The 24,276-nt window shown below is 43.3% G+C and overlaps 1 protein-coding gene across 1 annotated transcript in view; it reads left to right on the forward strand.

Annotated features, from left to right (window-relative positions):
- Window positions 1–272: 272 nt before the first annotated feature.
- mypn (myopalladin) overlaps window positions 273–24,276 on the forward strand; it is a 34,738-nt gene continuing 10,734 nt past the window's right edge. The window contains exons 1-11 of the mRNA XM_074675972.1: window positions 273–1,288; window positions 9,770–9,945; window positions 10,256–10,304; window positions 10,399–10,843; window positions 13,290–13,367; window positions 13,448–13,589; window positions 16,961–16,989; window positions 19,757–19,871; window positions 19,959–20,709; window positions 22,508–23,584; window positions 23,662–23,797. Of these exons, the coding sequence (XP_074532073.1) occupies window positions 273–1,288; window positions 9,770–9,945; window positions 10,256–10,304; window positions 10,399–10,843; window positions 13,290–13,367; window positions 13,448–13,589; window positions 16,961–16,989; window positions 19,757–19,871; window positions 19,959–20,709; window positions 22,508–23,584; window positions 23,662–23,797 (4,014 nt within the window). The remainder of the gene's footprint in view (window positions 1,289–9,769; window positions 9,946–10,255; window positions 10,305–10,398; window positions 10,844–13,289; window positions 13,368–13,447; window positions 13,590–16,960; window positions 16,990–19,756; window positions 19,872–19,958; window positions 20,710–22,507; window positions 23,585–23,661; window positions 23,798–24,276) is intronic.

Below are 24,276 nucleotides of genomic sequence, written 5' to 3' on the forward strand. Positions count from 1 at the left end.
TAAGATCAGCAAGTCACACATCCCAGCTGGGTCTCACAGGATCACTGCGTTTTCCATCAGCGCGGTGTTCAGTGAACATACCATGAATTTCTTTTGATGCTTTGAAAAACATTTGAACTTGTATATTTTATGGTTGATGATCTTTCTAACCCTCTGACACAGGCTGATTTGCAGTTCCACCCCAGGAACCAGCAGAAACCGATCTGTGTGTTTATGTAGTAGCTGATGTGAGGACGGTGTGTAACCCTGTTTTCTGTGGTTGTTCACGCAGCATGCAGGAGCCACAGTCACTGTCTCAGTTTCTAAGAGAGAGCTACATGGCAGAGGCCAGAGCCGGTCAGATGAGCCACCCAGACGTGTCCTCCTCACACCTTCAGATCCACGGCGCACTCACAGAGAAGGTGGAGGATTCTCTGGGCTACAGTGACCCCCATTTCCCAGACCTCTCTGCCTTCCTCAGCCAAGAGGAGCTGGATGAGAGTGTGAACTTGGCCTGCCAGGCTATCAGACATGAGCCTCCAGAGGAGACCACAGAGATCAAAACCTCCATCATGCCAAAGAACATCCCAGCTTCGAGCTCTTCCCGTGAACCCCCCTTCGTTTCCCTTGCTAACCACGCTCCTGTTCTCTCTGCTGACCCTGAGCCCCTTGCACACCCAGCCCCTGAGTGCACAGACCTGTTGGACAACCATAAGAAATGGACAGCAGACTGTAAGGAGTCAGATGCATCCTGCAGAGACTCCATTGAAGTATTCAGCGACTTTGCTGGGCCGGTGAGAAATGCCCCCTATGGACTAGAGACCCAATCCAAGAAAGAGTTTCTCAACAAGGCGGCAGACTTTATAGAGGAGCTCTCCTCTCTTTTCAAGGCTAACAGCACCAAACGGGTACGGCCCCGGGCCTGCAAAAACCACAGAAACAAGAGCCAGAACAAGATCCAGAATGATGAGACCGTGTGTCCCCTCAGCCATGAAAACAGGGAGCGAGCTGTCATCCCTGTGATGGTGAAGAAGGAGAGACCCAGTCCTGTTCCAAGTTTCCCCCCTAAATTCCAGATGCACTCTGAAAGTGGGCGCAGGGAGTGTACAGAAAGCAGGACTACTGAAAGGTACAAGGGAGAGACTTTCCCCCAGGAGGTGAAGGTGGAGGCTGACAGCCCTGTGCTAACTCCGCCTCCGATGTGTGAGCCTCCTCAGTTCATCCAGAAACTGAAAAGCAGAGAGGTACCTGAGGGCCACAAGGTCCAGTTGGACTGCACCGTGAAAGGGTTACCCAGTCCTGAAGTCCGGTAAGGCTGACACACTTTGATACTAGATAGAGATTTTACTATTTCCTGATCTCCGTGGTGATATTTCCATCTCCAATCAAAGGGTGGAGGGAGTCAGTGCCGACTTTATTTATACAGCGCATTAAGAACAGCCAAAAAAGCTGTAACAGCCAAAATACCACCAGGTCGTCAAGTCCCCTTCCTGAATCTGGAGTTAGGTAAAGTTAGACCTATGCACCTTCAAAGAGGGTCAGCAGTTCACCAACCTGACCCATGCATCACATCCATCCATAGATCAGAGGGCCTGTTCATCAAAGGGGCTATAAGTCAGAGGGCCTGTCAGTCAGAAGGCCTGTTTTTCAGAGGGTCTGTTAGCCAAAGGGTCTGTTAGTCAGAGGGCCTGTTAGTCAGAGGGCCTGTTAGTCAGAGGGCCTATTCATCAGAGGGCCTGTTGGTCAGAGGGCCTGTTAGTCAGAAGGCCTGTTTTTCAGAGGGTCTTTTAGCCAAAGGGTCCATTAGTCAGAGGGCCTGTTAGTCAGAAGGCCTCTTAGTCAGAGGGCCTGTAAGTCAGGGAACCTGTTAGTCAGAGGGCCTGTTAGCCAACGGGTTTGTTAGCCAAAGGGGCTTTTAGCCAAAGGGGCTGTTAGCCAAAGGGGCTGTCAGTCAGAGGGCCTGTTAGTCAGAGTGGCTGTAAGTCGGAAGGCCTGTTAGTCAGAAGGCCTGGCCTGTTCATCAGAGGGCCTGTTCGTCAGAGGGCCTGCAGGGCACCAGACTAATATTTTGCAGTGGTCTCACCAGTGTGCCTTACTTTTATTTTACGGGTTCACCAGTACAATATTCAGGTGCACCCAAATTGGTCTTTACTACACCATAAATGCCTTACGGTCATCTTTTTTTTTTTTTGCTTTCCATGTGGTCAATCAATGTTGATAATTTTTAAACAAGAATAAGGTGTAGAGAAATGTTTGTCTTTATTTGAATCACAATGAAACAGGAAACGAAAAATGAACTGGTCTTTGAGTCTTTAGAGTGCCTCACTGAGCTGCAAGTAAACATTTCAACCCAAAAATGAAGAAAAACAAAACATTTTCCAAACAAAGTGCCTGTTTCTAAAGTGCTTTACTGATCTGTATTGATGCTAATCCATTTTTCACCATGAGAAGAATATCTGATTTCAATTTGGTGAACCGCAACTCCTCTTTGTCAGCTATGGATACAGCATCAGTGTTTCCCTGAGGCCTCGCCTGTTTCTGCTGTGATTTAAAGGATCCAAGGATCACCTTTTTTATCTAGGCTTAAAATCTGCTTTAAATGTATTAAACTGGCTGATGCACATTTATGTTTAACACATTTTACACTCAAAGCACTGTTGAATATAATATCTTTACAATCATATTTACTCACAGTTGTTGAGGTAGAGAGTGAAGTTAAAGAGGAGAAATGGTAATAATATGTACTGTGCACACCCTGGCCACCCCTACCTATGCCACTTCCCTCATTGTGCCCCCCCAGTCTGAAAGTCTGGACACGCCCCTGCACAGAGGGACATAGTGACAGTGGGATGAAGCTAACAGGCTTTCAGGTTTGTTCACCAAAAGCTGGAGGAGAACTCCTGTTGGTTTGTAAAGAATGAGAGCAAAGATAGCCAAACTACGACTTCGGTCCCAAAGAGAGAGCAGAAAAATGTCTCCTGTATGAGCGCCAGGAGGATTAAAGATCAGCTGATGTATGCATGTAAGTTAATTCACAGCTCGAGCAACGTACCAATCATCATTACAATCTCCACAAAGTGATCAGGATGAAGTTTAAAGTAAATTCAAACCACACAGAGTGCAGAGGTACCTCTGCTGATGCTGACTTCATATGTGGATATTAACCTGGAAATAGAGATGAAAGTTTTCTCTGCGACTCACAGGATATTCACGTTGTGAAATGTGCATCATTACAGCTTATAAAAGCCAGAGTTAGATGATAACAAATCTATAAACACTGCTAAATGATCCTAGTGAGAGTGGAGCCCATTTTCTCCAGTAACTCTGCGTCTTATGTGAGCACAGCGTGGAGAAATCTCCGCCATGCCATGTAGAGCTGGGAGTTGTAAACACACATACAACTCAAAGCAGTGAGTAAACAGGGCCACAGCCAATCAGAGGCAGGGACCACCCGAGCTCTGCCCCTTATTGGTTAAGACCACCATCTGACCCTTCACTGAGTGTAAATTCAGTCACTGAAGAACGCAGCGAGATGATGCGCCTGCAGAAAAAACAGGTTTTCACCCGGCAGCGTCAGGTGCACCAGTGCAACCAGGAAAAAATATTAGTCGCTCTCTTAAAATTTTTGGTTGCATTCTGGAGCCTTGGCTTGTTAGTCAGAGAGCCTGTTAGTCAAAGGGCCTGTTAGTCAGAGGGCCTGTTAGTCAGAGGGCCTGTTAGTCAGAGGGCCTGTTAGTCAGAGGGCCTGTTAGTCAGAGGGCCTGTTAGTTGGAAGGCCTGTTAGTCAGAGGGCCTGTTAGTCAGAGGGCCTGTTAGTTGGAAGGCCTGTTAGTCAGAGGGCCTGTTAGTCAGAGGGCCTGTTAGTTGGAAGGCCTGTTAGTCAAAGGGCCTGTTAGTCAGAGGGCCTGTTAGTCAGAGGGCCTGTTAGTCAGAGGGCCTGTTAGTCAGAGGGCCTGTTAGTCAGATGGCCTGTTAGTTGGAAGGCCTGTTAGTCAAAGGGCCTGTTAGTTGGAAGGCCTGTTAGTCAAAGGGCCTGTTAGTCAGAGGGCCTGTTAGTCAGAGGGCCTGTTTTTCAGAGGGTCTGTTAGTCAGATGGCCTGTTAGTTGGAAGGCCTGTTAGTCAGATGGCCTGTTAGTTGGAAGGCCTGTTAGTCAGAGGGCCTGTTAGTTGGAGGGCCTGTTAGTCAGAGGGCCTGTTAGTCAGTGGGCCTGTTAGTCAGAGGGCCTGTTAGTCAGTGGGCCTGTTAGTCAGAGGGCCTGTTAGTTGGAGGGCTTGTTAGTCAGAGGGCCTGTTAGTTGGAGGGCTTGTTAGTCAGAGGGCCTGTTAGTTGGAGGGCCTGTTAGTCAGAGGGCCTGTGAGTAAGAAGACCTGTCAGTCAGAGGGCCTGTGAGTAAGAAGACCTGTCAGTCAGAGGGCCTGTTAAATCTAAATAAAATTCTGACTAATAATAAGACAGAAGACTTGGAAGGCAAAGCCAGGACAGGGTTCTGGTCCGGGCTGGGGTCATCCCCTCATGATAGGGCTTGGTGCTGTGCCTCCTGATAGGAATTCATGACGAGAAAAGAAAGAACGCAATGCAGAGAGATGATTTCAGTTATTTTGGCCCCGAGGTGCGATATTTCTCCTCATCCAGACTCTCTGACCCGTCCTAGCTGCCTCAGCTGACATTTCCTGAACGGCCTTTCATTCATTCTGCTTTTACTGGCTTTCATCCTGCAGCAGAGTAGAGGAACGGATTCTGGTTACATTACATGTTAACAGCACCAGCGTGAACTTCTGCTCAGGGTGGGTCTCCTTCGCTGTGGCTCAGTGGTAGAGTTGTTGTGTGAATCCCTGTGAGTGGTTGAACAGCTCTGCATACATACATTAATAGGATGCTGTTTAAAGGTCCAGAGTGGCCAAAGCTCTGTGTTCAAAGCTCTTATCTCTGTGTTTCTGTGGTTGTCAGGAGTAAAAGCACAGCTTTCTGCAGAGATGGACACTAACAGGCCAGTGCTGCAGCAGTGCTGGAAACAGCAACTCTCTACACCCTTTCAGCCCGTGCTTCAGGCTTCACGCTGTTGATGTGACTTGAAGCTATAAATAGCCCTGTGTATTTTGAGGCTGTATTTAGCATCCGTGTAAGTGACTAGGTTAGCCACTCAAAGCTCCAAGGGATCTTCTCTCTGTAGCAGAAGGTACACAGCTCTGACAGGTGCAGCAGGCTGGATCTTTGCTTTACAGGCCAGCAAATTCCTCTACTACTCATGCTTTCAAAATAGAGCCCTACTCATGAGAAATCATGTTACTAACAGCAAGAGGACCACTGACAATACACCTCAGCCTTTTGGGCTTCAGATATATAACTTCAGCCTAACAACAGCATGGCTGAAGGGAACAGGAGAGGATAACCAGCAGAAAACAACCAAAACTGTCAACAGGTGACACATGTAAGAGCATTAACCCTTTACCTACTGAGGCTAAAAGTGATCTAAACAGGTTTTAACATTCTGGCTGTAAAATGCTCTGAACATGCTCTGCATCTGAGGGCTTTGGCCCTTTTTCCCAGCAGTACTAAAGTTGAATTTTTAACGTCTGGTAAATGATGAGGGCACATGGCATGGAAGTGTGAGCAGTGTAAATGAACAAAAATACTTTAAAAAGGATTTTTTTTAGAAGTTTAGTGAAACAGATTGCTGTAATTGAAAGATGATTTTTTAAACGGGCCAAAACTCAAGGAGTTACAGCCGTTCAGCATTCCTATGGCATTTCTGTTTTTTGGCTTTGCAGGACGACGTCACATGCTTGTGATTACTATAATGAACCATATGTCACTGGTTTCCAATGCTGTCTGAGTATTTCTGATTGAGCGAGCAGGGACAGAGTTACAGTAAAACTCCAGCCAAGTTAGCAGTTATTCTGCAGTGGTCTGTTCAAACTTGAGAGTCTATCAATAAAATGAAGAGCCAGGTTACGTTAGCTCTGCTTGGTGAGGTTGGAGTTGGTAGATGAGCTCTGGTAGGACAGAACCAGGATTCATTAACGTTACACGTGACAGACACGTCTCAGAGCACCGGGCTGTGAGGAGAGAGAAATATAGCAGCTGCTAAACTACGCTACAAACTGACAAAGTTAGCTAGTTGTCAGGTTTCAAAGTGTAGCTCTACCTAACTGTTGATAAACACCTTACCTCGTGGAGCTGGATCTGGGAAAAAGTTGTCTTGAACAAAGAAGAGTTAAAAAGAAGATCAGGGGTCTGTTTCACAAAGCAGTTTCAATAAACTCTGAGTCTAATTCTGAACTGTGAGTTGATCTACTTTGAGATAGAAAACTCAGAGTTTTTGGTTTCAGAACAGCTGATTTGAGTAAGTTTAATCAACTCAGAGTAGTTTCACCTGGAGTTAAGCATGTGCGGACCAACCATAAAAAGCCATCATCAATGGAGCCCAGATTCAATGATGAACCATGGCAACAGAGAGGAGAAGGGACGCGTTTGTCACCATTCAAGCAGAAATTTGAATGCGCTCATTTGAAGAGTTCGAGCATGTTTTTAGAAAAAGAGAGCAACACAGCTGCAGCTGCAAGAGAGGGAGAGACAGCATGGGAGAACATTACTGTGCGGGTCAGGACAGAACCAGGATTCACAAACGTTACACGTTACAGACACGTCTCACTACACCGGGCTGTGAGGAACACTGAACAGATAGTCTGCCCAGCTTCAGGACACTGAACTACAAACCGAGTTTACAGAGTGTGATTTGTGTCATCTTTCAAACTGTAGCTCTGCACAACTACTAATAAATACATTACCTTATTGCTTTGAATCCTGGGAAAAGTTGTCTTGAACAAAGAAAAGTCGAATTAACAAGATCTGCCGGCCAAAACAAAAGCAGGCCTTGGTCAGAGCATCAGAGCAACTGTACTAGAAGAAAGTGAGCTGCAGGGTCCAAAAACCTTGGCTTCTCTGAAACACTGGGATGTGGTGAACCACAGACCAGGATTCTAACCCCAGTTTCAGCACAACAAAAACATAAGGATGCACTATGTGTCAGCCATGGTAATAACTAACTTTCAGTGCAATAATGCAATTTGATGTTATTCCATTACATTACAGGACTATAAAGAATAAACATTTTTCACAGTTTTCATTAATAAATTAATGAATTAATTAATCTTCAACACTGCATTCCTGTTCAGGGTCACGGGTGGCTGGGGCCTATCCCAGCTGTCTCCAGCTGTGGGCTGATAAGGGTATACACAGAAAGACCCACCGGGGCTAATGGGGTGACCTTCTGGCTGTGAGGCAGCAGCACTAACCGTTGAAGCCTTCAAACGAAATAAAAAATAAATAATAAAAAAAAGGAATCCCGGGTTGAAACATTTAAAACCAAAATCAATTGTACAGGGAAAACTGATTAAAAGTTACTAGGTGTCTGAAAAAAATGTAATTTAGATATACCAAATATCTGCAAAAAGGGAAAAGGATTTAAGTTTACTAAATAATTAGGCGAAATTAATTTTTATTTAATAATTATTTAGCTGAAATGGATTTCTATCCACAAAATATCTTCACGATATGGATTTATATTTACTAATTCTTTGGGTAAAATTGAGAAATTAACATTTTTTCAATGTTATTGAATGTCATTTTGTTGCCATATATTTTTATGTTGAATCTACTTAATGTACTGCCTTCTTGTTGCAAGCATTCACTGTGGTTCATTAAATAAATTATCATACATAAGAAAACAGCAGGTAAACACTTATTAGTGCAACTGTGTATACACATGTATTGTCAGCATATTTCAGAAACATATCTTGTATGAATTAACAAAATCCAAAAAGAAAGTTAAAGCGAGGCAGACTGTCATTCTGTCTGCAGCAGGTGTGGACCTGACAACATTTCTATACAGCAGGGTGCCATATCCACTGTGTTCCCTCCTCACTCATGGCAGGGCTGTTACGATGCCAGACGGTGAAAAACTGATACAAATGTGTGACCATTCAAATCATCTGAGATAAAAGATGAATCGCGATGCCTTATTTGAGCAGCAGAGGGCAGATTTCCCCTAAACTGGGATCACACTCAAACCTAAGATTGTTTATTTGAAGGGATTTTGTTTATTTGTATTATTCATTTATTGTAGTTATTTTAAAGTGAGATTTGTTTAAAATTCTTTTATATATTTATTTTTGTTATTCAAAATAAAATATAATTTCTCTTGCACTTTAAAGAAAAGAACAACCTTTGTTTTCAACAGTTTACCTCAGAGAATTAAAAAGCGAATTCTCTTTAAATAGTAAAAAATAAAAGAAAATATATTTTGTAGTTTTTAAACATTTAAATATCTGTGGTGTGTGTGAGAGTGTGCTTTATAGTGTTTTACAGAAATAATTACAGGTCCCATATTGCGCAAAAATCACTTTATTTAGTCTTTTAGTGGAATTTGTGGGTCTTTGTCTTTCCTCCCAGCCCACAAAATGTGATATTTAATGACCAAACCTGTTCTTAGTAGAGCTTGTGAATGTAAAATCCTGACCTAAAACGAGCTGTTTGGATTTTGGGGATATGGCAACGTCAGTGATGCCCTTTTTTGAATAATCAGGAATAAGTCTGACCTGATTGGTCCACCGGAGCAAATACCCCCAAACCCCCTCCCCACCCACTCCTCTCCCCGCATCTGGAGAGAAATCTCTCCAGCAGCGAGGAGGAGAATGCCAAAGTTGAAGAGCCATCACTGCTTTGTTTTTGGCTGTAAACAGCCACATAGTTCCATGCACAAGCTTCCCACCTTGGACGAAGACAAGACTAAGTGTTTAGAGTTCATTTATGAGGGAAATGTTCCAGCTACACTCAGTAAAACTGAGCATGTGTGTGCTAGTCACTTCACGGCCTACTGCTTTTCCAACTTTGGACAGTCCAACAGAGGGCTAGCCAATAGACTGGTCCTGAATCCAGGCGCATTACCAACCATCCTCCAACAAACCTGGGACCCTGGAAATGTGAGTATTTTAAATGCTGTGTGCTGTGGAGCAGATGGAAGAGCTTTTCCTCAGTGTCCCCCCTGTCTCTGTGTTAGCTTCAGGATGCTAACTTTAGCAGCGGTTAGCCTGTTGTTTTAGCCTGTAATGTTACGGTAAACGAGCTTCTCTGTTTTCTAAACATTGTGCACTCGGAACTCGTGGCGCCGCTCTCAGTGACGTGCAAGAGCGGGGCGGTATCAGCGGTGGCTCATTTACATATGAAGGCCACGCCCACTAAATCAGAGCGTTCTGAACAGAGGGGCTATGAGAGCCTGGAAACAATGCTGCTGTGCTTGATTTATTGGCTTTTTGAACCAAAACATGTTACCACCATTTCATGAAGACATCAATGATCCAGATTAAACTACAGAAAAGGAGCACAATATGGGACCTTTAAAAGAATCTTTTCAGTCATATTTTGTCTGCGAGCTCATTCTGATGGAAAAAATTGTGAGAAAATCGCATCATTAATCCAGTATCACAGATTGTGTTGGGTTATGAGTTGCCGTTATACCCCTAACTTAAGGTAACTTTGACTGTCAACTGATTTAATCTTTGAGACACCATACACCCGCAAACTAACACAAGGAACTCACTTGCAGAACCGTTCATACAGAACTTAGCAGAACATGGTTTATACAAAACAAATTCAGAAGTCATCCCTTCTACCAAATGTTTCCATTGAGCCCACACCGTTTCTGTAGATATTTTCAGAGCAGACCAACAGTCAGGGCAGAAGTTTGTGGAACTGAGCCATTAACAGTTTCCTGTCTCTGTCTTTCACAGGTGGTTTTGTGAGGGTAAGGAACTGGAGTACAGCCCTAACATTCAGATCATCGCCAATGGAAATCTGCACTCCATGGTCATTGCAGAGGCATTCGAGGAAGACACTGGACGCTATTCTTGCTTTGCCTCTAACTGCTATGGCACTGACTCCACGTCAGCTGAGATCTATGTGGAGGGTATTTCCTCTATTTCTCTTTATTTAGATAATTCTAACATAAAAAGCGGGGGTACTTGTAGATTATGTATTTCTTGAAAGGATGCTTCTAGTCCATAAATCATGACCCACTGTGAAAGGTGTTTCTTTTTGTTTCAAATGGAGAAACATTAGTAGGATCGTGTATTTGTGGGATGAGCAGCTGAGCTCTTTTCCGCCAAAGCCAAAGCCAAAGCCAAAAAAAAAAACATTTTTCAGAGTAAAATTCTTTAAGATAAGCCTGAATGTGGAACCATCAGCGATGAAGTTTGTTATCTTGTTTTAACGAACAGGAGCCTCGTCTTCAGATTCTGAGGGGGAGCACTTTGGACATGTGGCCCAGTGAGTTTTAGCCCATTTGAGCACTCATTAATAAAAATCTGTGGACATTGTGCCATGGCTCTTAGTGCTTTCTCCTTCCTGCTGTTTTCCAAAGGCTGCAGAGGAACTCTTTACCACCATCATCAGGTCAAACCTTGGCTAAAAAAGAGAGCTGTCCTACCAGTCCTCCAGTGTCAGCCTCTGAAAGAACACCTAAACCCCTCTCCTCTTTACCGGTTAAACCCCCACTCCAAGAAAGTCCTCTTCCAGTCCAGACAACAGCCTCTATTCTTCTGGTCCCAGAGCTGTCCAAAAAACCTGTGGCTTCCAGTGTACACCAGGAGGAGGAGGAGGAGGAGGAGGAGGAGGAGGTGGCTGTGGAGCCTTTGGAGTCTTCTGGTGGTAGAGGACTGTTAGAAGCCCAAGATGTATCCATGTCTGTCCCAGTCTCAGCCCCACCATCAGCAGTGTCCACAGCCACAGTGAAAGCTCCAGCTTTGCCTCTGAGTTCAGTCACTTTATCTGTGCTGCCAGCTCCAACCCTGACACCCCAACGCCAGGTAAAACCACACTTTTCACTCATTCCGTCTTGGGAATTAATGTCAGGGCCCCAATGGGGAACTTTTTAAGGCTTATGCCAATTCTGATACTGGAAGAAAAAAATCCTGCAACCAATTAATTGCAGATTAATTTAAAAAAATGTATAAAGAATAAGGGGCTGTCCAGTGGTACAACAGTTAGCACTGCAGCCTCACAGCAAGAAGGTCACCAGTTCAATTCCCATCTTGGTCGGTGGGCCTTTCTGTCTGGAGTTTGCATGTTCTCCCCGGGCATGCGTGGGTTCTCTCCGGGTACTCCGGCTTCCTCCCACAGTCCAAAAACATGCTCACCAGGTTAATTGAACACTATAAAATTGTCCATAGGTGTGAGTGTGTGTGAATGGTTGTCTGTCTCTGTGTCAGCCCTGTTATTGACTAGCAACCAGTCCAGGGTGTCCCGCCTCTAGCCTAATGACAGCTGGGATAGGCTCCAGCCGCCCGCGACCCTGAACAGAAAAAGCAGTTTGGAAAAAGAATGAATGAATGATAATGAATAAAGTAACTTCACATCCCTTAACACTTACAGCAACAACAAAGATATGAGCTACAGAAAGAGCATTTTACTGTTTACAACTCTTTGTTCTTTAGTATTAGTTTGACTTTACAACAGAGAGAAACTTACCGGTACAAAAACTGGCACTAAGCATTAAACCAAACAAGTAAGAGCAATGCCTTGAGGTGTTTGGAACCTTGAGCTTGCCGTAGTTATACTGGAGTCAGCCATGAGCCTGCAGTAACCTATCTTTTCTTTCATGTGGGAAACATTTGCCTGTGAGTATTCTGACATTCAGAGTTTTCTACAGAGGGTAACTGTGATATGTTTCTGTGATGAAAGATGACATTCTGCTTTAAAACCAAAGTGATATCAATGTATGCTAATAACTAGCATATGTTAGCATCAAGCTAGCGCTGTGTTTTCTTATGGTTTTTGGTCCAGTAGGAGATGTGTAACATGTTCAGTGTCTTGAACAGGAATCTGGTGTGAGAGACAATCATTTCTTTGAGTCCAGTTTTACAGACAGGGAGGAACTTATGCTAGGTTAGCACAACATTAGCAATGCAACATTAATGAAAAACAGAACTAACACAAGGCAGCACTCGTCACTGAAGCAGGAGACATGTTGAGTCATTGCTCATTTTACAGCATTGCTATAAAGTCGGTAAGCTCCGCCCACTCCTGTTTGTTACTGAAAGGACAGCGGTGAGGACTGAGGATTGAATGTGGCCAGAGCTCCATCTGGTGGACAAACTGTGCAAGGACATGACTCAGTGTGACTCCGACATTTAACAGAATTTACTGTTTTGTGAGAAATTAAAGGGGCTGGGAGGAGTTTGAAAGTGATCTTGAAAAAGACTCCCCTTTAGATCCTAATCCACACTTTAAAATGAGATTATCAGCAACAATATACAGGCTTTTTTCTAAATGCTACTTCTTAGCAGTCAGCAGTTATTCTGCAGTGGTTTGTTCAAACTTGAGAGTCTATCAATAAAATGAAGAGCCAGGTTACGTTAGCTCTGCTTGGTGAGGTTGGAGTTGGTAGATGAGCTCTGGTAGGACAGAACCAGGATTCACTAACGTTACACGTTACAGACACGTCTCAGAGCACCGGGCTTTCAGGGCTATGTATGGATGGCTACTAAACTACTGTACAACATAACAGTTAGCTTGTTGTCACGTACAGATACAGATACAGAGACGTCATAGCACAGAGCTGCTAGAAGCACTACATATAGCTGGGTACTGATGTACACTACAAATTTAAAACATTTGCTTGTTGTCATGCTTCAAACAACAGCGCTACATAAATGTACTGTTAAATTCTGGGGCTGGGACAATGTGTTATCTTGCGATTCTATATTTTTGGGGTGCCAATTAGATTTAAATTGCGATTCTTTGATATTTACGATTTTTGCTATTTTTAGTTTACTTTTTTAACACCAGATCATGTAAAAGAGTTGGATGATGAAGATAACATCTACAGTCTATATCAGGAGCCATATTTTCCCATAAAATGAATATCACGTGAGTCAGAGAGAAACATTTCACCCTCTACTGGAGCAAAGAAGTAACTTTTTTATAACAGTTTATGAACAAATACAGAAACACAGAATTTGAAAAAAAAAAAAAAAAAAAATTTTGACTAAGAATCGCGATTTTGATACTGTCAAATAAACTCCAGGCCAGAAGGTGGCGATGGCAGTCTAATTAAAACAGATCCTCCACATAGCAGCTTTGAGAACATACCAACACTTAATCAGCAAAACTCCAACCGATGATGATTATTTTGGGAAGGGCAGTGGGAAGGGATGATTAATCAGCCAGCAGATAAATCATTCGTTATCACTGTGTTATCAATATATTCATACATTTTTTTCAATCTGTCTTCTTTTTGTCTTTTGTCTTCAGAGTCAAACCTTAAACAACACTCAGCACTCTCATAGGATGACAGAGAAACCACTGACTGCAGCTCCTGTGTTTACTAAGGTAGTGTAACCCTCAGGGAGAAGCTCAGTGCTGCTGAATGTTCTTCACTGGAGTGTCACACAGTTTGTTTGTCCAACAAGGGCCTGCAGGAGCTTCTTGCACCAGAGGGCCAAATGGTGGTGCTAAAGTGCTGTGTGAAAGGGCTGCCATCACCTCAAGTGGACTGGTACAGGGACGGGAAACTTCTAGGAGGCTCACCTGACTTTCAGATTCACCAAAACAGTAAGCTCTATTGATGCCCAGCTAAAGGTGAAAAATGCTAAATAAGGCAACATGATCCTCCTCTTTGACCTGTGGGACCTGATTAACCTTTTTACCTGTTAAACCTGTTTGACTGGTTTGACCTGTTAACCTGTTAGACCTGTTAACCTGTTAACCTGTTTGACCTGTTAACATGTTTGACCTGTTAACCTGTTAGACCTGTTAACCTGTTAGACCTGTTACCATGTTTGAACTGTTAACCTGTTTGACCTGTTTACCTGTTTGACCTGTTAACCTGTTTGACCTGTTAACCTGTTTGACCTGTTAACCTGTTAGACCTGTTAACCTGTTAGACCTGTTACCATGTTTGAACTGTTAACCTGTTTGACCTGTTTACCTGTTTGACCTGTTAACATGTTTGACCTGTTTACCTGTTTGACCTGTTAACATGTTTGACCTGTTAACCTGTTTGACCTGTTAACCTGTTAACCTGTGTGACCTGTTAACATGTTTGACCTGTTTACCTGTTAGACCTGTTAACCTGTTTGACATGTTAATATGTTTGACCTGTTTGCCTGTTAACGTGTTTGACCTGTTAACCTGTTAACCTGTTTGACCTGTTTACCTGTTAACCTGTGTGACCTGTTAACATGTTTGACCTATTTACCTGTTTGACCTGTAAACATGTTTGACCTGTTAACCTGTTTGACCTGTTAATGTGTTTGACCTGTTAACCTGTTTGACCTGTTAACCTGTTTGACCTGTTAACATGTTTGACCTGTTTACCTGTTAGACCTGTTAACCTGTTTGACATGTTAATATGTTTGACCTGTTTACCTGTTAACGTGTTTGACCTATTTACCTGTTTGACCTGTTAACGTGTTTGACCTGTTAACCTGTTTGACCTGTAAAAATGTTTGACCTGTTAACCTGTTTGACCTGTTTTCCTGTTTGACCTGTAAACATGTTTGACCTGTTAACCTGTTAACCTGTGTGACCTGTTAACATGTTTGACCTATTTACCTGTTTGACCTGTAAACATGTTTGACCTATTTACCTGTTTGACCTGTAAACATGTTTGACCTGTTAACCTGTTTGACCTGTTAATGTGTTTGACCTGTTAACCTGTTTGACCTGTTAACCTGTTTGACCTGTTAACATGTTTGACCTGTTTACCTGTTAGACCTGTTAACCTGTTTGACATGTTAATATGTTTGACCTGTTTACCTGTTAACGTGTTTGACCTGTAAACGTGTTTGACCTGTTTGACCTGTTAACCTGTTTGACCTGTTAACCTGTTTGACCTGTTAACATGTTTGACCCATTTACCTGTTTGACCTGTAAACATGTTTGACCTGTTAACCTGTTTGACCTGTTAATGTGTTTGACCTGTTAACATGTTTGACCTGTTAACCTGTTTGACCTGTTTTCCTGTTTGACCTGTAAACATGTTTGACCTGTTAACATGTTTGACCTGTTTGACCTGTTAACCTGTGTGACCTGTTTGACTTATTCACCAGTTTGACCTGTTAACATGTTTGACCTGTTAACGTGTTTGACCTGTTAACCTGTTTGACCTGTTCGACTTATTCACCAGTTTGACCTGTTAACATGTTTGACCTGTTAACCTGTTTGACCTGTTCGACTTTTTTACCCGTTTGACCTGTTAACATGTTTGACCTTATTGACCTTTCAAGAGTTGAAAACTGTTGGATGGCAAAAGTTGTAGTATACATGTGTCTTGCAGCATCAGGAGTTTAAGGAAAATAGAACTTTTATTTGTCATTGCAACAAGTACAACGAAATTGCAGAATGAATGCAATTTTGTTTCACGTTTCTTAGGGCTCAAAACACACACAAAAAAAAATCATTTTAAGATCTGTCAAAAAATTATCCAGATGCTTAAGTTTATCCATAAATTTCACATATGCTTTATATCACAGGCAAGGCATAAAAACTGTGTGACTCCACTGCTGGCTATTATCAAACTGAATTGCGCAACTGCAAACAAGCCACAACCCATCAAATGAAATGAAATGAAATGAAATGAAATCAAATGAAATGAAATGAAATCAAATGAAATGAAATGAAATGAAATGAAATGAAATCAAATCAATCAAATCAAAGCAAATCAAATTAAATCAAATCAATGAAATGAAATGAAATGAAATGAAATGAAACGAAATGAAATGAAATGAAATGAAATGAAATCAAATCAAATCAAATCAAATCAAATCAAATCAAAGCAAATCAAATCAATCAAATCAATCAAATCAAATCAAATCAAATCAAATCAAATCAAATCAAACCAAATTTGACAGTCCCCCTCCCAATGCCTCAGTAACTCACACAAGTCCCAAAATCTGCTGCCAAACACCACACCAAAATAAGTTCTAGCTCTATCAACAAAACCCATTCCTTTGACAGGAAAAACAACAATTACTAAGTTATGCAGAGCAAAATATCAACATATTTATTATTTAACCACACTTCAATAACTAGAACTTGTCCATACAGACCTGTTTGACTTGTTTTAGGCTGTCTGTGCTTCATATTCCATCCTAGTAATGATAGTATTTAACCTGACACACCAGGAGGACAGTTTCATATATCCGCCATGGAAATATTTCACTAGTCCATCTGGGTAGCAGCTGTTCCGATTTGTTTTAAGAGACAGGACCTTCAAAAAAATCAGCAGCTGGTGATTGGATGGCGGTTCTGATTGACACACTCATCACAGACCAATCCACATCAAGCCACAGTATGACGTAGCTTATGTGCGCCGCAACTGAAAAACAATAGAGGAACAACTACAGGAACACAAGTAACAGCTGTGATAATGGCGTTAGACGACTGCTGCCGTTTCTGTTAAGTTAACTTAGGAATCAAAGGAATGCTGACAAGTACAAAAGTCTGCTGACATCATGTCTGCTCGTCACTCCTGCTGCTCCTGCTGCTCCCACAGCTCCTGCAGCTCCCACAGCTCCCGCCTCTCTTCCCTGATTGGGCCGTTAAGAATTTAGCCAAGTAAATTCATTGGTCAATGGAGCCTGGCAAGATGGATCTGCAGGATTTCAGGAATTGAATCAGGCAGGTCCGTCTGCTCTGCAAGGTTGGATAGTTCAAGTTAAGTGAGGAAAACAACAACTCAATTAATCCCTTTAACACTTCATTATAAAATTGGCTGTGTTTATAGCATAGACCAGTCACACAGCTCATTTTCTAATGAATAAATCATCAAATTATAACACAGGATAAAAGTTACTCTGTACAAGGTCTGTGCCATGGAGAACAGACAGCTGATCAGTACCATGTATCACAGACAGCCAGTCCATGCCATGTGGCACTGAAAGCCAGTGCCCTTAGCAGAACAACATCCAAATGCACAGCAGGGCCTCCTCGCTCAGGGTTGCACAATGATGTCACAACAAAATTTACTTTGCCTAGACCATTTTCTCTAAATGTAAAGGAGCACAATCTACTTCCAGATCGGGGGGCTTGTGCAGACAGGGCGCCAGCTTTTCAAAGCCCTGCCCACTGAAAACTGTCTGCTCTGAGCAGAGCTGAAAAAAGCAGGATTTTCAGGCATGCCAAAATCTAATTTCTGATCTTTTTATTATTTTTTTATTATTTCAAATGACCTTCAAACATCATCTGGGGACCTATGAGACAAGCATTAAAAAAGTGAACAGTTTAATTATACTTTTTCTTTTCTTTTTCTTTTTTTTGAACACGGGAACAAAACGATTTCACAAAAAAACAAGAACTACCAGGATCAGGATCATCAGCCCCTTAAGAAGTGACCCTTTCAGTGAGCCAAAGCACAAATCACTGCTGAGATTTAATCATGAGGGTTAACTTCAATCAATCAATCAATTGATCGATCAATCATTTAATCAATCAATCGAACAATCATTTAATCAATCAATCGAACAATCAACCAATCAACCAATCAATCAGTCAGTCAATCAATCAATCCATCCATCAATCCATCAATCCATCAGTCCAGCTTGGAGTTAGGGCTAGCTAGTGCTGTCCTTTACACAAAAAGCTCAGCTCAGGCTTTGAGCAGTCCCTGGAGCTGAAAGCATCATGAACTTAAAAAACTAAAGAAATCACTTCAGATAGGACTTCAACAGGATGAGCCAAGATTGGCTCATGGCATTTCATGGCGGGACTAAGCCATGGGTCAATTGCAACTCTTAGGAAAAATCCTCAAATAGATTTGTTTTGAGTGCAATTAGCCATTTATGTTATAACCTTGGAGGGTGATGTAAGTGAAAATTGTCTCATCTTACCCCACTCTCCCCTACTACTGTGTAGTTTTCAGACAACGGGGAAGAGTGGGTGAAAATTTGAGCAAAAGGTGAAAGACTGCAGAGTAGTGTTATTCTGCTGTGTCCCAGGGGTGGAGCCAGGATTTCAGTTTTGGGTTTAATCACTCACCAAGTGATATACCGCTGTTCCTATAGAAAAGAACTTTATTGTCATTGTAACAAGTAAAATGAAATTGAAGTCACAGCAGCAATCAAGAAAACAAAAGTAAGAAAGTGTATAGAAAGTGCAAAAAGCTCCATAAGAAAATAGCTGCTGACAGCTTGTCCATCATTGTCCAGTCAGCCAGCCTCCACCTCCACAGGGTCCAGGACTGAGCCTCCCCAGCAGTCTGTTCAGTCTCTGTCTCCTGGATCCTGTCTGCTCACAGGAGAGTGATGAGTGGTTCTGAGTGGTTTTAAAGCAGATTTAGTTGGTTTTTACTTCTTTAACGTTTGATTGGATTTTTATGACATTTTGGGGAATGGGACAGATCCACCTGCGATTACTCTTCATGGAGATGACCAGAGAGCAGCGTTTTAATCCAACAAAGGCCTGCACCACTACAGTTTTCCATTAATTTTAGCCAGCAAGAGCAGCAAAATCAACCACGGTGAAATTAAAGGTGAAAATTCAACAGTCTTTCCCAGAATCATTCTCTAGTCCTGCCCGTATAGCTTCCTACTCTTTTGTCCAAAGAAACGTAAAACACAAGCAGTAATTTAGACAGAGGGGAAAACCGTTGTTACTGCAAAGAAGTGCTTCAAGTGATTTGGATCCAGGTGCTGCCATTGGTGTCGGAGGAGTGTTTTTGTTCTTCATCTAAAAAAATGAGGCAAATTCAGTTCAGTTTACAAAGATTGGGCATCTAACGATAACAAAACAAACCTGAAGTGACAAAATTTCACAAGTTTCTTTTTAAACTGATTAAAAAAGTAAAGAAAAAAAAGAACAATAACATTTAAGGTAGGTCTTTTGGACAGTGGGTGGGCCTAGGACCATTGGGCCCACCCATAACGCTGCCTCTGTTGTGTCCTCCTGTAAATTCATAACCCCACCCCTGCTAGTCAGACTCTATTCTGGCATCCTGATCATCCATTCCTTGCTCAGCTAAAGATAATCTGAAATTAGCTCCTATTCAGTGAAGCCTGTATTATTAATCACTTTCACTGACTGTGGGAAAAGTGTAAGGACATGTGAGCAAAGCCTGTAATCTATCAAAGTCTTTTTTCCATGTAAACTCATCAAAAAGTCCCGTCAGAAGAACCCTGAGCTGAAAACAGGGCTATTAGTGTTAACACTTCTATGAAAATTGTAATGAATCAAAATGGTTTTAATGTCATTTAAAGTTTCATGTTATTAAGCAGTGTGTTAACTTTTCCTCTCTCTTATATGTTAGATTATGTGCTCTGTTCTGTTCCATTATGCTAAGTGTAAATGTTGAAGGAGCTAATTCGAGTCATGTGCCTCCAGAGGTTTAACACCAGAGATTGTCAGAGCGGGGTTAGTCTCAGTTTGTTGCTGTTTCAGTGCTCAGATCTGCAGCTGAAGCAGGTAAATGATTTCCCATTCTGCCGCTAATGAGGCATGCTGCTCTCTGAAGCTGCCCGAGTCCTTTTTTTTTCAGCACATGGTTTGGGATCATGCTTTTCCTCTGTTTATAAGCTGCTTCTGTTTTTCCTGACGTGGGACCTTAAAAGGTAGTCTGTCTTCCTGTGGTTCACCACCACTCATCCTTTTTTAGGAGCGAGACGTGCAGGAGCAAGTGGTGCTGTTAGGCAGGGAGCAAACAGACTGTGTGTTTCATGATGCAGCAGTAGTTAAACCAGCCTCATCATGTAAGGAGGTCTTCCCTGTCCCCTTTGTTTCCAGAGGACGTGTGCTCTCTGGTCATTGCTAGAGTCTGTCCTGAAGATTCAGGAGTGTTTACCTGCACAGCCAGCAACCCGTATGGAACCACAACAAGCACTGCACTCCTCAGAGTCACAGGTAACCACCTTCTTTACAGCCATAAATATCCACAGCCTTAGTATTTCTGTACTGGACCAGCTGGCATCTTTTTGTTTTCCTCATCAGCGTCTGGCAGCAGCAGCCTCGATGTGAGGCCTCTGAGCAGTCTGACAGCAGAGCCTCAAATCCCCAAACCGTTTCCCTCAGCTGACCCTGCAAACCTGCCGCTGGATGTGAACACAGCTCACAGCATCAAGCCCTACTCCAAGAACACTTTCCCTGACCCGTTCAGTTCCAGCAGTGCACACCTGGAGCCTTTCAGCAGCAGCACGCTCTGTCTGGACCCCAACAGCTCCAGCATGATGAGTCCAGACCCTCTCTTCACCAGACTGGACCCGGCTGCTCTTAGCAGCTCGTACCTAAACTTGTGTAACACCAGCACCAAGAAGTTCGACTCCTACTCCCCTCAGGGCCCTCTGGAGTGCAGAAAAGCAGAACCGGGACCAGTCAGCAGCCAGGCGCTCCTGTACCAGAAGCCTTTTACTTCCTCAGGTGCAGTGGGCACTTCAGCTGAGCAGGAAGTTCCCAGACCTTCAGTAACATCGGCAAACAGGAGCCTTAAAGTAAATCTGACAGTTAACAGTCAGAATGGCAGCCCTATCACAGTCCCACTCCCTGACCCCCCTCCAAACTCCTGCCTGAAGACAGGCACCTTGACCAAGCAGAAAAACTCCCGCTCTAGCTCCAGAGTTGGTCTGCGTGTGCACTTCAAACTGCCCGAGGACGAACCCACTGACATATCCAGTCAGTCTGATGAAGACCCCGCTCAGGTTTCACTGAGCAAGGAACCACCTCCAGTGCTGGCTAAACCCAAACTGTGAGTAAGGCAAACCAAGAGTACACCAGGAAGAGGGGATGAGGTCTTTATGTTTCACCAAAACCTGAGACTAGCTCAAGAGTGCAACATTAACCCTTTAACATGCACTCCATAAAATACACTTAAAAGATAGATATTCATAGGCAAATTGTGTTGCTGCCTCTTAATTCTGCAACAATTCAGGCTTTATTTGTCAAATTACCCAGTCAGGAATCAGGAAGCAGATTACCCAGTCAGGAATCAGGAAGCAGATTACCCAGTCAGGAAGCAGGAAGCAGATTACCCAGTCAGGAATCAGGAAGCAGATTACCCAGTCAGGAATCAGGAAGCAGATTACCCAGTCAGGAAGCAGGAAGCAGATTACCCAGTCAGGAAGCAGATGTGCCAGTCAACCAGTGGGTTCAGCTGCCAGTTTAGGGTCATTTTGGCATAGTGTGCAGGTCAATTTTATGGATTCAAACAGTAAATACTGAAGCTGTTTGGTAAATATTTTTTGGTCATGACCATGTATTCATCAACTGTACTCATCAGTGAAATGAATGGCGCTAATCTGCCTTTTAGTCCTGCTTTGGTGGCTTCTGACACCTCTATCTCAAATAGCATAAAAGCCACAGCTTAGACACATGCACATATAAATCAGGATTCATATGTGTAATGTGTAGTCAAACATTTTGATATTATTATGTTTGTGTACCTCACAAATTCAATGACCAGCAATGTTTCGTAAATGGATACAAATGAGAAATCAGCAACTGAAGCTCAGCCATACACCGACGCCTTAAACTGGCAACTCAGCCAAGCGGTTGACTGTGTTTTCTGAGGACTCGTAGATAAACATCTCATGCTATAACTAAAATATTGTTGTTAGGGTGTGTAGAAATAAAATCTGTAAAGATATTTTTCTTTCCTCATCTTTTACATGTGCTCTTCATAGTTTTTGAGGAGCTTGGCCGCTTTCTGTCACTTTTTTCAACTGATGTTATACATTAATATATCCGCACAGCAGCGCCACCTAGTGGATATGATTGGAGTTCTAAACACTTTTCAGTGAGCTGGATGCAGATATATAACCAAAGAGAGTTTTTAATACAGCAGAATGGTGGATGAAACAAGTCAACCGTGCGGCCCCAATGCCAGTTGAAGGGTTAAGGAAGAGGTTTTGTTCCAAATCCAGGTTCATAAAAATCCTGTTCACAGTTTGTGATTCCATCAAAGTAACCTGAGAGGTGGGAGGTTCCTCTCGAGCTGCTTCCACTCACTGATGCTATCATTTACGATTCATTAATGTGGACTTCAAACATGGACCTGTCATCTCTCTGAAACAGAGGATAGATTTAAACTGTAAGTTCACTTCTTTCATCTGTGTTTTTAGTCATAGCTTGGTCCTCAGTGTTTGCGCTGTCTCCACTCTGAACGCTGTGAATGAAATCAGGCGTGCACCCTTCCATCCTCCTTTCTGTTCTTTGCTTTGAAGGCTGAAAACACAAAGATACATGTGCGAAATGCTCCTGTTAGATAGTATAGTAGTAGATAGATAAAAAGATAGATAAAATACTTTATTCATCCCCGAAGGAAAATTCATGTAGTTTGGGCTCAAACTACACTCACTCTTAGTACTGAGAGTGTGTGAACACACACATAGTGTTTGGTGTGTAGGCTGCTCGTTGGAGGCCCATAAAAGGTCTGAGTATTTAGCTGGTGTGTCTGGATCATTCTTGCTGGATCACAGAGGACACACAGAGAACCACAGCACTGACTCCCTCAGCTTAAAGCTCTTTGACTTGTTGTTCATCCACAGGGACTCAGTCCAGCTCCAGCTTCTGCACAACCAAGTCCTCCTGGAGCAGCAGCAGGAAACTGAACATCAGACCCAAAGTCACGTTCAGGCTGACGTCCAGGCCCCCATCCGGGTCCAGTCTGAGGCCCAGAGCTTCAGTGAGAGTTCGCTGTGGTCAGCTGGTGTGCACCGTGAACCCCCTCCCCCATCCTCTCCTCCTGGCCTGAACAACACCCTGACCCTGAAGCAGACGCCTGTCTCTGCTCCTCCAGCGATGAAGTCTTCTGCTCGGCCTCTGAGTTCAGCCCCTGCTCCTAGAATCACCGTCCCAGACCTTGTTTCTGCGTCTGCCCCTTCAGGCGCCCCACCTGCAGTTCCTCAGCTGAAGACGTCCATGCCGGTGACTGCCCCCCCTCCTCCCCCACAGCTGGAGTCAGCCCCCTTTGTTAGTGTACTTCCGGTAAAACAGGCTAACAGGATTCAAGCCTCCCACCCCAACCTGTCCTCTGCAGCACTCTCCGTGACCCCAACAACACGCCCATACTTCCCCCCTCCAGCCCTGGAGCTCTGTTCAAGCTCTGCAGATCCAGCATTTTATCTACAACACACCACCTCCTCTCCTGTTCCTGTTCTGAAGAGCACACACGCCTCCCTGCCCAACCTGTCTGCCATCTCCTCCGCATTCAGCTACACCAGGCCTAAAGAGTTCATCGCCGCTCAGACCTTCTCCCCCGTCAGGTCCCCGTCCCCCAATGAGTCCCCAGTCCCTCTGCTGCAGGAACTAGCTGCTGAGCTGAACTCCTCTGCCGCCAGCTCCCCTACCCTGCCCATGTCCCCACCCCCACCAGGAACCTTCCCAGTGAGGGTGCTGAGGTCTCCCACTAGCCCTCCATTCCTAACCTCGCCCCTTCCAGCAGCATCCTTTCTGAACAGTGTCATCAGCTCCCAGCTGCCACCCAAGGCCTCCTCTCCCATCTCCAGCAGCTCCACACCCAGCCCCATCCAGAACCCTGTGGCCTTCCTGAGCTCGGTCCTGCCCTCCCTCACCCCAAGTCAGCCCACCAACTCCATGGGCCTGCCGAGAGGAGCTCCTCGAGGGTACGCCCCGTTTGATGTTCAACATGTCAGTGAAAGTAGGAACATCATCTAAACCAGGTCTCTGTTCTGTCTCTAAGGGTTCAAAAAAAGGTGCCCAAGCCGCGCCCCCAGTCTGAGGACGGCTCTGGAAGAGGAGAACTCTTTCCCCTCAGCACAGAGAGGAAACTTCAGAGCTCTGGGGACAACCTGCTGCAGGCGTCAGTGCATCAGCAGGTACTGAGAGAGAAGCACATCTTCATGATAATGCTGTACATGGCCTGTTTGGACCTGTTGTTACTTCCTGTGACATCCTTCTGGGATCAACATGTTTGTATTGCTTTGGTTTGCATGTTGATCAGCCTAGCCTGGACTCTGAAACTTAATTCTGTAAAAGGAAAGTGAACTCAAGTATCATTGGGCCATTCCACCAAATCCCTGGCATTTGTGTCCCCATTTGTGTCCCCCAGGATATTATATCTATATATATATATATATATATATATATATATATATATATATATATATATATATATATATATATATATATATATATATATCTATATCTATATCTATATATATATATATCTATATATCTATATCTATATCTATATATATATATATCTATATATCTATATATATATATATATATATATATATATATATATATATCATGTCCCCACTCTCTAAAGTAAAATTTACACTTAAATATAATA

This window comes from Halichoeres trimaculatus, unplaced genomic scaffold (assembly GCF_033239565.1).
Source record: "Halichoeres trimaculatus isolate MK-OKI-2021-1 unplaced genomic scaffold, fHalTri1.1 fHalTri1_scaffold_8, whole genome shotgun sequence".
Classification (NCBI taxonomy): Eukaryota; Metazoa; Chordata; class Actinopteri; order Labriformes; family Labridae; genus Halichoeres; species Halichoeres trimaculatus.